The 12604-nt window shown below is 44.3% G+C and overlaps 2 protein-coding genes across 3 annotated transcripts; one reads left to right on the top strand and one right to left on the bottom strand.

The window, feature by feature from the left end:
- The first annotated feature begins 6100 nt into the window (after positions 1-6100).
- Positions 6101-9983, top strand: sc5d (sterol-C5-desaturase). The gene is made up of 5 exons (XM_088280158.1): positions 6101-6158; positions 6710-6933; positions 7901-8033; positions 8107-8207; positions 8615-9983. The coding sequence occupies exons 2-5, from the start codon at positions 6724-6726 to the stop codon at positions 9053-9055; spliced, it is 885 nt and encodes a 294-aa protein (XP_088136284.1). The 5' UTR covers positions 6101-6158; positions 6710-6723; the 3' UTR covers positions 9056-9983.
- Positions 9984-9990: 7 nt separating this feature from the next.
- On the bottom strand, positions 9991-11912 carry plekhb1 (pleckstrin homology domain containing B1). Of its 2 annotated transcripts, XM_088280160.1 has the most exons (6): positions 11718-11912; positions 11482-11634; positions 11305-11407; positions 10721-10760; positions 10546-10636; positions 9991-10298 (listed from the first exon to the last, which is right to left on the bottom strand). In XM_088280160.1, exons 1-6 carry the CDS (start codon positions 11752-11754, stop codon positions 10165-10167), a joined length of 558 nt encoding a protein of 185 aa, XP_088136286.1. In that variant the 5' UTR covers positions 11755-11912; the 3' UTR covers positions 9991-10164. The 2 variants fall into 2 exon arrangements, with proteins under 2 accessions (XP_088136286.1, XP_088136285.1); XM_088280159.1 differs by lacking the exon at positions 11718-11912 and having other exon boundaries at positions 11482-11698.
- Between the last annotated feature and the right edge of the window lie 692 nt (positions 11913-12604).

Below are 12604 nucleotides of genomic sequence, written 5' to 3'. Positions count from 1 at the left end.
CCTCCAAAAAGTTGCCAAAAAGTTGCTGACGTCAAAGTCAGACATTGCTGGAAAAATTAATGCTCCAAATAAATCACAAACTTATTAAAGTATTTACTGAGCAGTGACATTCCAACAATGCACATCACACACATTTGTACGCACTTAAATATATAGATGTTTTTTTTTTAATAAAGGCAGCAGTCCCCCATCTTTTTAGCACCACTGACCATTTTCAAGGATCAAATTTAAAAAAAAAAAAAAAAGACAAACATCTTAGCATTTGCTACGCTTCAACAAGCCATGGCCATTTGGCATATTCCAACAAGTATTACGACAGAGCAGTGATGTTTGTTATTCGATGATGAATAAAGCTGTTAATCTGATGATAAAGTTTCACTTTGTCACTGCCCTTGTTTCTCACCAGATATGAAAATACTGAGGCTAAGCGGCGATCAGCGTTAGCCTCAAGTGCTTAGCGGCTAACATCGGACTCATCTGCTAGCTTGCGCTGCCCGTTAGCGAGCAGTGACGCACTACTTCACTCGAGCCACCGGCAGAAGAGCGACGGGGCGCGTCTCCGGTGTTGCCAACCAAACTTCACAATCAGCTAGCTAAGTATTTTTGCCCATTTTCAACCCGGTTGAGCAACGTGGCCTTTTTTTTTTATTATTAATATACGGGACAATAACGAGGTAGCGTTCAGGAATTTCTGTGGACAATCCATAACAGTTGACAGCTGTAATGCTGAGCAAGATTTTTTTTTTTCGTTCAGGGAAGCTTCATTGCAGATTTCAGGAGGTAGTTCCAGAGTTGGGAGGCTGACGGGCATTAGTTCATCGCAACGGCATAGGAATAGAGGTTTGTTATTTCAGGTGGGAAGAGATTTGTCATGAAAAAAAAAAAAAGGATGCTTGATAGTTCTGGACCTACCTGAGCCTCAGTGTCCCTGCGAAAAAGCAAGCCAGTGATGAGAAAGGCCTGGAAATGTTTTAGGGGTTTTAAGGACATATGGTGAGAGTTCTCGCCATACGAGTAAAGAGTCCATGTTGGCGAATACTCGAGCAAAGCGGGATCATAAAGTTTGTATAGAGTTCCGAGTCTGGTATGCTTCGGTTGACTGAAGCTGGGGTAGATCTGGAGCTCGAGGTGACGACTAACTTTTGGACAAGTCTGGATGAAACCAGAAAAGAGGAGTACCAGCTGAAAAGAGGGCTTAAGGGGAATTAGGTTACCCAGATCTGGTTTGGGGCTCTGCTCGTGTGGGAAAAATTGTCATTTGGCCCAAATACCTCGAGAACTAAATCCAGCAAGCTCTGGATCGACGGTGATGGAAGCCGTAGTCATCAAAATCCAAACCTTTTAATCGAAGGCAACTTGACTCAAGACACCGAGGAAATTAGCATCTGGCTTTATTAGCCAAAAGTTTATAAAAGTTGCCTTCCAATCATGAGGTGTTTCTCAAATATCTGGCGCTTCTTGGAATGATCACGGGCAACCTTGAGAGTTGAAAGTAAATTGTCAATGGTTGCTCATGCCATCGCGCCAAATCGAGAAATCAGTCGGCTAATGTTTAATAGAATTTCCGTCAGTGCTCTTTGAAATTGCTTATCGAAGATAATGGCTTCACGGGTTCAGGACCTCATTGTCAAATTAGATTTCTTTTTCGCCTCTGGGCGGATTGGAAAATGATTACGGACCACCAAAAGAAGACTCCGACTTTCGTCAAATCTGGGCGTGGGACAGCAACGTCGATCTCATCGGGGTGTGAAGTAGAGAAAAGTTCTTGGTATATGCTGGGAGACATATCGTAAGACGGAGTGGTCCTCTGAGATTCCCCCTCTTTGCCATGTTTCCTTTTCTTGTAGTTTGCGCTCGTCGACTTTTGATTTTCTTTGCTTTTCTATTTGCTTTCTCTTGATCTCCTCTCCTCCCTCTCTCTGGCCTCCTCTTCCTTCCTGTTCTCTTTCCTCCTCCTCTTCTCCTCTTTCCTCTCCTCTTCCCTCCTTGCCCGTTCTCTCTTCTCCTGTTCGATGCGCTCGACCTCCCGCCGCACCCGATCTCGCCTCTCCTCCTTGTCTTTCTTGGTGAGGCGGCTAATCATTCTTTCAAAGTAGCTCTCCCTTCTCTCGCCTTCTTTGCCCATCTCCTCGGTGGCGAGCCCCTCGTCTTCCTTTCTGTCCTCTGACATCCCGGCACTCGTTTTCTCCGCGCTGTCACTCGTCTCTTCCTTTGCACCGACTCTCGGCTCCTCCGTGATGGAGGTCCCCTGCTTAACTTCCCCCGCCGTATCGCTACTTAAGTGCTCAGTAACACTTTCTTCCTTCACTTCTTTGGCACCCTCTTTCTCTTTCTTGTCGCTCCCCTTCGTGTCAACGAGCTCTTCTGTCTTGGCTTTTTCTTCCTCCGCCTCCTTCTTTTGGTCACTCCCCCCCCCCTCTTTGGCCAGGTCCTCCTTCCCCTCATCAATACTCTTCCCATCCTCTTTGGCACTTTCTTCCTTGGTCTCCTCCGTTTGGTCTTTCTCTTCCCTCTTAGCACTCTCTCCTCCCTCAACAACAGTCTCCCCCTCACCCTCTTTGGCACTTTCCTTCCCTTCTTCCTCCTTTGGACCGCCTTCCTTTTCGCTCTCCCCGACAACAGTCTCTGCCTCCACTTCCTTGGCACTTTCCTCACTCTCTTTGGCTTCACCAGAAACACTTTCTTCCTCACCCTCCTCCTTGACGTCACTCTCTTTCCCCTCCGTGACACCCTCCTCATCTGCCTTGACACTCTTTTCCTCACCTGTCTCGCTCTCTTTAACGTCACTCGTGACACTCTCCGCCCCTTCTGTCGTCTCGGTGACACCTCCCTCATCTGCCTTGACGCTTTCCGCCTCACCCTCTCGTGTCTCCTCAAGGACACTCTCTCCCTCTTCCTTTGCACTCTCTTTCTCACCCACCTCACTCTCTTTCGTATCTTCCTCCCCCTCTGCCTTCCCGTCACTGTCTTTTTCCTCAGTGACGCTCGCCTCTCCTGCCTCAGCACTTTCTTCGCTACCCTCTTCTGTGGCAGCCTCTGGTCCACTCTTTGGAACGTTTTCTTCCGCTTTCTCCCCCTCTTCCACCGTGGCACTCTGTTCACCCCCCTCCTCCTTCGGGTCACTCGCTGCCTCGTCTTCCTTGGGACGTTCTTCGATCTCACTGACGCCTTTCTCTCCCTCTGTCTTGTCACCTTCTTTGCCCTCTTCCACTTTGGCACTGTCTTCGCCTTCCTTGTTACTCTCCTCGCCCTGGCTTTCATTTTCTGTCACCTCCGCCTTGGCAGCCTCTTGCTCCCCCTCCTCTCCCGCCGGTTTGTCGGCATTGTTGTCTTGATCATCTTCTTGCCTTACCTCTTGGTTCCCATTTTCCACTTCGCCCTTTGAGTCAGCCGCTTCCTCTACGTTTTTATCTGGGTCACCCTTATCTGCACCATCTTCCCCTTCATCTTTCTTCTCTTGATCTTCCCCTTCCCCTTCCTCTTGGTCTTCTTCTTCCCCTTCTTCTTGGTCATCCTCTTCTTCTCCATCTTCTTCGTGCTCATCTCCATCCCCTTCCTCGTGGTCACGGTCTTCCCCTTCCTCTCCCTCATCCTCTTGCTCGTAGTCATCCTCCTCCTCCTGGTCATCGTCCTCCTCCTCCTCATCGCAGTCTTCCCACTCGTCGTCGTCACAGTCTTCCCACTCTCCCTCGTTCTCTCCCTCATCACACTCTTCCCCGTCGCTCTCTTCTTCCTCGTCGCTCACTTCTTCCTCGTCACTCTCGTCTTGCTCATCCGTCTCTTCATCCTCACAACTGTCTTCTAACTCCTCACTCTCTTCCATGCCTTCTGTGCACATGGCTGCCTCCACGTCTACTTCTTCATCTTTCTCCTCTTCATCCTTCAGCTCTTGCTTGTCCTCTTCAGAAATGGTCTCACACTTGCTGGCGTCGCTCTCTTCTTGCTTGTCATCGCCTCCTTCCCTCGCTTCCTCTTGTTGCCGGATAAACTCTTTTTCCTCTAATTCGATTTTGTTGTCGCCCTGTTTCAACTTTGTCCATTCCTCCATCGCTCGGACGGCAATTTCCTGAAAAATAAACAGTGGGAGTCGGAAACTTTACCAATTGTGGTTGACATTGAGTCTCAAACATACGGTGGATAGAAAACCGTCCTGTTCAAATGGCAGGTTTCTGTGATTTAAAAAAAAATGAGACAAGATATTTAATATCGAAGCCTTTTACACCTTTAATCTGACATATGAACTGAAAGACTAAGCAAAAAAAAAAATAATATATATATATATATATATATATATATTTATTTTTTTATTTTTTTTAGTGGACAATGTATCCATGAAGTGGACGACACCAAAATCTGATCGGTTCATTTTGCTCACTTTTACATTGACAACAGACATTGAAAAACATCGACAGACCGCATACAGACAAATTTTGCATAAAACATTGAAAAAATGGATTTTGTTGCAATGGGACCTTTATAATCATGTAATGTTGAGTACCGTAAATAAAAACGGTGCGTTAATGTACACATACCACGCGCAGGATCAGGTGCTCAAATTGCTTGATGTGGTCGAGGAACTCTTGTCGTTCTTTCAGCAGTTTATCTTTCTCTCGTTTCCAGCTCACCTCCTTTTGCGACATTTCCGATGAGAGAGAGTCTTTGGAGGCTTTTAATTTTTCCAGCTCTAAGCTGGTTTTGTACAGTTCGGCCTTGGTTTTCAAGAACATCTTTTCGTTGGTCTGCATCCGGTGAGACAGCTCAGCTTTTTCCATCACCAGTATTCTATTGTCCGCCTCGAGATATCTTACTTGGGAAGCTATGCTTTTCTCCCGTTTAATCCAGCGGGTTTGCCACACTTCATTAAGTTGCACGTGGTATTGCTTAAGATCTAAATTACACTTGTGTAAGTCAGAGTTGGTTTTCAGTAAAATCCTCTCGTTGGCCTCCCGCATGTTGTACAGTTTGGCGTATTCCTCTAACAATTTGATGTAGTCCAGCTCTAGGTGCCTCAGATAGGATGCGATGGTCTCCTCCCTCTTCAGCCACTGGGTTTGCCACTCATCATTGAGCTGGTTGTAGTAATGCTTGAGCTCTTCGAAACACTCACTCCCCTTCGTCCACAGCTGTCTGAACTTCTCAGTCTGATACTGAAGGAGTTGCACATTTTGCTTTAGGGAGTAATTGTCCGTGGAATCCATTTTCCTCTCCATTTGGTTGGTTCAGTGCCACACTGGCGCTGACAAGCCAATAGTCCCCACTTAATTTTAGCTTTGGTGAAGATCCTGGCAATTGTGGCTCTCGTCCATAGTCATATGACTACGATGATTTGTGGGAATGATATCGGCAGGGTAAAATGACTCTAGCCCACAGTCATGTTTAGCCATGATGACAACCAGAAAAGGGGATGTTGCTCTACATCACAGTCATATGGCTAATAGGCTTTGTGATGACGTCACGGTGATGACATCCAGGGTTAATTGCTTGACCCCATGACCACTTTACTATTATATTTGTTCTGACATCTCGAGAGCAGTTTGGTTCTACCTGGAGCAAGGGCGACACCTAGTGGATCTTTATTCTCATATATTTTTCTCACTTATTGTTTTTTTCAACTTTTGAGAGCTGCTGAGCAAATGGCTCAACTACTCGATGACTTAAATGGCGCCGATTTGAGTGGAAGACATAAACCCTTGTAACCATGTATAAGATTTGTTCTTCCGTGTTAAAAATGTTGGGTTTTAAACGAAGCCAAGCTAAACTGTTAAATTTGTGAACGATGCTACGGTTTTTAGAGTCCTGTTTGTGGACGATATGCCGTTTTTACCACTCATTCAACGGGAAAAATAAAATGAATACGGTGATCTTGTACCTGTACACTTTTCAAGCATTGACGACGCAGCGTTTAAGGTAACTTTTTGGCAATATTTTGGGGGCGTTTGAGCTCATACTCCAGCGAATGCACCGCGGAAGCCTAGTGCAATGAGCAGATCGCCCAGTTGGCCAATCACGAAAGACAACAGAGCTGATGTGACCAAATATTGCGCTATCATTGGATACATTTCGAGTGACGTTACTCAACACTCGTCATTGATTGGATATTGTCTGGTTATAGCACGGCGCTGTACTTTCGATGTTGTTTCTGTCCTGAACCCACACAGGTACTGTGTATTCCTTAAATAACTCATATTTCATATTACTAAATTATTAATTCATGCTTTTATTGTGTTTCTGCCTGTTTAATGTGTACTTTCGTGAATGCGGACTAATTAGAAGATTGTTACGGTTTTCCGAAAAATTAGGTCATAAGGTTTGACAAAAACTTAAATTATTAAAAATAATTGCGTTATTTCCATACAAATGTATCTGATGTTTAGAACATGGGATAAATTAGCTTGGTATTATAACGTAACATTAGCAAATGTAATTCATTCCTGTTGAATAATAAAAAAATATTTTTTTTTGCTGTCACTTATTGCTTTTTAATTGGTGCTTTGTTGTATAAAATTAGACCCACTCACCTACCCAGCGGGTGACCGAGTACTCACTCTAAACTAGTGGGGGGGAAAAAACAAGAAAAAGGAAAATTAGAAATGGTTTAAGTCTTGTTCTTAAAAAAAAAATAGACTCCGAAATGTAGAAAAATGACAGATACCACAGATACCCATCTATGCCCGCAATGCACTTTTACTGCTTATTATTATATTTGTAGATACAGGTTCTGCCATGGATCTCGTGTTAAACGTGTCCGACCACTACGTCTTCACGCCGTATGTGTACCCGGCGTCGTGGGCTGAGGACGGTGCCCTGCGGCAGATCCTGAGCCTGCTGGTGGTAACAAACCTCGGGGCGGCAGTCCTCTACCTGAGCCTGGGGGCCCTCAGCTACTACTTCATCTTTGATCATGACCTCATGAAACATCCGCACTTCCTAGAGGTACTTACATGCTCTCTACTTAGATTTTAGATTTTATCTGCTTTGTAAGGTGACCTTTGTTGCTTATAAAGGCATCGCTAGAGAACGTATATTATGATTATTATACATCTATTAGGCAGCTCCAGTTTATTGGCCCATTTGTACCATTGATAGATGGGAACATAGCTGTACTTTCTAACCCTGGACATGGTCCAATATTACCCAAGAGCCCATAACATTGTCCCATTAGTGGTATGATGGCTTGTGACTTGAGTAGTGCCCTCAAAGGTTCTGTAATTCTACCACTGATAATCGGGAGCTCACCGAAACTTTTTCTTTGTTGGACCAGGACAAGGTCTAACATTACCCATCTGTTGTATGAGGTTGGTCACCTAAAAAATTTGGAATATCGCATTTTGGAGCTGGGTGCGGTATAACTTTTACTCTATAGCATTTTACCTTAAGGGCTGAATCGCTTAATAGATTCCGTTTTTTCTACCCTTGACACTTGTCCTGTTTTTATTCCTTTGATGTTTTTGTACAGCCAGTTACCTTGGAGTAAAATATTAGCCTGAGGTAATATTAGACTGTATCTGTAACAGTATAATGGATACCGTTTGGGAACATACCCAAACCTTCCTTACTCCGTAAAAGTTACAAACTTTTACCTTACTGTCTAATCATTAGCTTTTGGGGCACTAGACTCTTCACTCTTGACTTTATACTGCCTTGAGACACACTGATGGACCCTGGAAAAGGTACAGACATTTACTTTGGAATCCAATTAGTCCTTTGGGGTAGTAGGCGGGCCCAGGTGAAAACCTCAGGTTCTGCTTTTGTACCCATTCTAGTTGCTAGTGTCAATTGATTGATATTGATGGCCAGAAACGGACTCGTCTAAGACCGCCGCGTTCACAGTGATCATCAAGTGCCGTTCACTCCATAGACATTTAACACCGGCTTTAAAACCATTAATTTCCTGCCCCAGAATCAAGTTCGGAGGGAGATTAAATACGCGCTGACCTCTCTGCCGTGGATCAGCATTCCCACCGTCGCCTTGTTCTTCGCTGAAGTTCGAGGATACAGCAAAGTGTACGACAATGTCCATGACTCTCCATTAGGTACGTTCAAATGTTCTTCCTGAGTTCAATCTGTCCATGTTCATCGGTGCTGACCTACCTTTTGCACTTGCAGGGTGGACTGGGCTCTTCCTGAGTATGATCTCTTTCCTGCTTTTCACCGACATGTGCATTTATTGGATTCATCGCTTTTTACATCATAAGCTTATTTATAAGGTCAGTACAGTTGCAGCCGCTCCGACTTTGACAGTTTGGACTCATGATCTTGTCCAGTCTGATGTTTGTAAATGTTGCCGTTAAAATTGATTGCATGAAAATGATTGTTGTGAATTATGTCCATCCTGGGAATTTGTTCCACTCACCAAAGCATCATGTATGTACGGTACTTCACCAGTTGGGGGCGCACTTAACTTTACCCAAGATAAAAGCTGCTTAGACTTTGACAGGCTTCCATTATCAAAAATGGTCTTAATTGATTCATATTACGTGTTCCAATAGGGAAACCTTTAATCTAAGTCGGAATATATATGATTTTCAAAAACATTTGGTTTGAACCCGTCACTTTTCATGGAAAGTTTGCGATCCTGACAAGAAACCGTTTTGCTGTGTTGCCTCGAGCGCAGCTCTTTCACAAGCCGCATCACGTTTGGAAGATCCCCACACCATTCGCCAGCCACGCCTTCCACCCGGTTGACGGATTCATGCAGGGGCTCCCCTACCACATCTACCCGTTCCTCTTCCCGCTCCACAAGGTGCTCTACTTGGCCCTTTACGTCTTTGTCAACATCTGGACCATCTCCATCCACGACGGCGACTACCGCGTGCCCAGTTCCATGACGGGCGTCATCAATGGCTCGGCGCATCACACCGATCACCACCTGTTCTTCGACTACAACTACGGCCAGTACTTCACGTTGTGGGACCGCCTGGGGGGCTCCTACCGACACCCGTCAGCCCTCATGGGCAAGGGTCCCCACGACCAGATTCGCAGACTTCGGGCAGAGGGAAAGTTAGACAGCGGCAAAGTGAATGGACAGAGTGGCCTCATGCGCAAAGAAGAGTAACAATTACTTTTTTCTAAAGACAATCACAAGAGACAATCAGTAATCCTCCAGAAACCATACAATGATTAATCTTCTTGTACCTGTTGCCGAGCACGATATGACCAGTTCTAACTCAGGATGTTCGATACCACGGTTTTTCACACCAATACCAGTACGAGCATTCACTCTTTTTGAGTACTCACCAATAGCAAATACAGATAGATTTTTTCTATTTTTTTTTATAAATGAATTTTCATTTAACACTGACCCAAAAAATGATGCAAATGTTGAGTCACAAAACTGCCAAACTACCGCAGTATAGCGCCAACTACTGCCAAAGTACAAAAATGTTTTTGCTGCAAGTATCAGTGGCTGTTATCAGCAGCCTCCATGATACCTTCAAATCAGGCCGGTATCGGGTCAATACCGAAACCTGCAATCTGTTCTCGCCCATCCATAGTTGCTAACCATTTTGAAGTGGATTTTGGCATGTTTCCGGCCTTCTTTGCTTTTCGGTGTTTGAAACGACTCCTGCAACATACAGAACTGAACAGATTGCAACATTGATCATTATTGCAGGTTAAGAAGATGAACTGCAAAAACAATCTTTGCTGTTCAAATGATGTTTTTGAAGGACAGCGACAGTTATGCCGGGATAACACCCAAAACACATTTTAAAGCACTTTGTGCATCCTGTTATGATGTCCACTTAATTTCATGTCATTTGATGACATTTCCAACTTTCCGAAGGGCACTAGTGAGTGAGTGCAGTCAGTTAAAAAAAAAAATCAATGAATCATCAGTTCAGCCTTGGCGGGGGTCAGAATTTTCTATTTTCTTTATAGCATTGCTTAAAGAATTCTGATGGCGGGCTAAGACTTGAAGGTTTGATTAACAGCCTTGTATCAAAGATGTTTTTGACGTAATCACTAATAAAATGAAGAGCAGGCGTGGGGTTCATGTTTTGAACTTTAAGCACAAACCGGACAAACGTCACGGCAGCAGCTTTTACTTGTGATCAAGCCTACGTAATTGCACATGAACAACAACAACCGAAAGTGCAAACTGAAATGACAAAAGAGGTGTCTTATCTCTTATGAGTTGTTAAGCTAAAGGTGCAGCCGTAAATCTCAGCAGAAAAACATGGGTGCCCAGAGGAAAGAGCGCATGGCTGCTCCTGCCGCCATGCCTGCCAACAGTCCCATGGCGAGGTGGTCAAACACTCCGTCGAACGGGTCCCTCTGTACAATCACTTGGTGGGTGCCTGAGGATGAAAAGGCGATGATAAGCACGTTCCTGGGCAAAATTCTGGGCTTTGATGCTACATCTCAGACCGATCGGAAATGAGGAAAAGGGAACGTCTAACCTCAAAGCGTTTGAGTTCAAAGTCATCAACATGGCTACAGACCTTGATGAGCGTTAAAAAGCTCGTCTCAGTCGAGATGTGTCAGATCGACACACTTCCTTGACACTTTGCCAAGATCCATCGGGGAAAATCTCTCAGACTGTACCTGGTGCCGCTCCGGACGTCACGTAGATTGTTTGATATTGGCTGAGGGGAATGGCCTGATAGGAATCATCGTAGGGATCGTACGTGAACACCTGCGGGTGAGAAAACGCGGTCTCAAATCTGAATTTTTGTACATGACAAAAAAGAAAAAAAACAACTAAGAACGTGAAACTTACCGGGTTCCTCTTGGTCTCCAGCATGGTCAGTTTCCACGCGCTGAAAGAGAAACAAGAGCATATAATGGACGGACCAATCGGAGCCATTCTGTTGATCTAACATTGCGGAGCAAATACATCAATCGGGCTTACTACCCCGTCGAACATGACACTAACATTCACCGAAAACTCGTTTACGACTTGCATTAAGAGCCCCACGCTGTAAATCCATCTTTTTTTTAATAGGTGCTGCTGTTTTGGTTCGTGACAGAGTTCAAATGATCACTCCATAGCTGTGACGCACCCGACAACTACTAATGATCATAAATTAGACTAATTAAGATTCTCTAGATATGCCAAGAAACGATTTACAACTAAAATAGTAACAGAAGCAAAAATGTTGACTTCCATTTTCTGCTTTGTTATGTCCGTTGTTATGATCTGATTTGTGAACATAGAACAACAATGATTAAGATCCAGAAGTAAACCAGCTGTAAAAAGTGTCATCTTTTTAACAATGATTGTGGAGATCTGCTCAGGGCAGGGGTGGATCTATTCTAGGGAGAAACAGGGATGTGGGCCACCCCAAACATTACGACACCTACATAGACTCGTCCTCGCTGTTGGCGCACAGGTTCATCGCTGAGCTGTCCTTGAATTGTACGACGATGACATTCTCCTGGGGGTTAGTCTCAGGAGGCGTCACCCCTGTGAGCCGAAAAAAACAAAACATTTTTTACCACCATGCTGCCATTAAGGACGGCTAAACGATGATGCTCGACCTCGACATTCTAGGCCGCAGCGGACATCTATGCACGTGAACTTAAGGTTGACGCGGTGCTCCAGCTCTCGCCGGCTGTCGCTCTTGTAGAAGCAAAGACTGCCGTCCACCCAGAGGTCACACCAGTTCATCTTCCAACGCTTCAATACAGACGCTAGACAGCAGGAAACAAAAAGATTGATCATTCCGGTAGTAAGTAACGCTTGGTTGGTTCTCATCAACACCCACTGTACTCACTCTGTCTCCAAAGCCAACCTGACCTCATGAGTGCCATGTTTGTCACCTGTGGTCCAAATACAGGTAGAGGAACAAGAACAAAATGTTTTTTGTTGGTCTCCTACGATGCAGCAACCTGTGTTCCTCAGCTTGTTTATTTTGTGTCCGACAGATTATTCTTTCTCCTGTCACGTCTGAGTCACAGGATAATTCTGGATTAAGCGAGCGCTTGCTGAGACACCCCCGCTTTTCTTCCGATTTGACCTGGAGTCATTTTCTCTCTGGTCCGCCACAAATTTTGATTAAATATTCTTGTTAAACAACTGGTCATGTTGTTTCTTTCATTTTATTGACTGTCTAATGTTGTAAAAAAATACAGTCAATAAACTGTGACATAACGATTAAGGATTAGCCCATTTCTAACCATCCCTGTGCAGGTCAGTCATAAGAGTATTCCAAGTATGCATGCAAGACTTGCCTGTAACACAAGGCTTCTCTGACCATAACATTAGAACAAAGAATAATTATAGAAATATTCTCTTTAATCTCTCCTGTTCAGGACTGGGTAAATGTGTGCTCAAGAGTGAGTGCAAATCTTAAATAATATACATTTTAATAAATGTATATAAGGTGTATAAACCTGTATGTATCTTGCGCAAGAACTACCTCTTATTTGTTGAAAAGATGCGCATTTAAGAGCCAAGCGAATTTAAACGCTTTAAATTTCGTCATTTCCGAGGAAGTGGTTGTGGCACGCCCCCTTCACCGGAAATGATGAAGCCACGGCATTCAGATTTTCTGAAAACAAATATTTTTTCAACTTAAAATTGTCCACATTGTTTACGAAATACCACTCTTTTGTATTGCTTACGCGAAGAGTTCAAATAGCGTTGGTGCTAGCAAAGACC

The sequence above is a fragment of the Idiotropiscis lumnitzeri genome, chromosome 17 (genome assembly GCF_059441095.1).
Source record: "Idiotropiscis lumnitzeri isolate Australia: NSW breed Sydney's pygmy pipehorse chromosome 17, RoL_Ilum_1.0, whole genome shotgun sequence".
NCBI lineage: Eukaryota > Metazoa > Chordata > Actinopteri > Syngnathiformes > Syngnathidae > Idiotropiscis > Idiotropiscis lumnitzeri.
This window is presented reverse-complemented; position numbering and strand designations above follow the sequence as displayed.